Source organism: Penaeus monodon, unplaced genomic scaffold (genome assembly GCF_015228065.2).
Source record: "Penaeus monodon isolate SGIC_2016 unplaced genomic scaffold, NSTDA_Pmon_1 PmonScaffold_1795, whole genome shotgun sequence".
Lineage (NCBI taxonomy): Eukaryota > Metazoa > Arthropoda > Malacostraca > Decapoda > Penaeidae > Penaeus > Penaeus monodon.
This window is the reverse complement of record NW_023647428.1, coordinates 14,573-15,000: the sequence shown is the minus strand read 5'-3', so window position 1 is coordinate 15,000 and position 428 is coordinate 14,573. Positions and strand designations below refer to the sequence as shown.

The following is a 428-nucleotide window of genomic DNA, read 5'->3' as shown; positions in this document are numbered from 1 at the left end:
CCGCTGCCGGAACTTCTCCTGGGTGAGGCTGAGGCACAGGTCACGGGCGGGGCAGGCGCGGGTGGACACGGCCCGCGGGAGGTCTTCTCCGGCCGTGACGTGGACGACGGGCGTGATAGCAGGGTCAGTAACACCGGTCGCGGCTGTGCAGGAATCGGAGTGTGCTGTCGTAGGAGCAACGCACGCGGCCCACTCACGCCCATGGCCGCCCACCATAACGCCCACGGTCATGCCACAACAAACACGAAACAAGAGTGACGTCGGTGCCTGAAGGAGGCGTGCGCGCGTGTCGCAGATTGGAGTACAAGTGCGAGCACGTGACGCGCGCGTGCGGATATATACTGATGCACGCGCGTGGGAAATCGTCAGCTGGGCCGCACGTGCTTCCGACCAGCTGCATCGTCGCGGTAATCGGCGGAGGAGGCGGC

General features: G+C 65.9%; 1 protein-coding gene across 1 annotated transcript in view; it reads right to left on the bottom strand.

Moving 5' to 3' along the window:
* LOC119569680 (PR domain zinc finger protein 13-like) overlaps positions 1 to 216 on the bottom strand; it is a 2,087-nt gene extending 1,871 nt beyond the window's left edge. The window contains 1 exon segment of the mRNA XM_037917741.1: positions 1 to 216. This exon segment is cut by the window's left edge and continues 33 nt beyond it. Within this exon segment, the coding sequence (XP_037773669.1) occupies positions 1 to 216 (216 nt within the window).
* Positions 217 to 428: the final 212 nt, after the last annotated feature.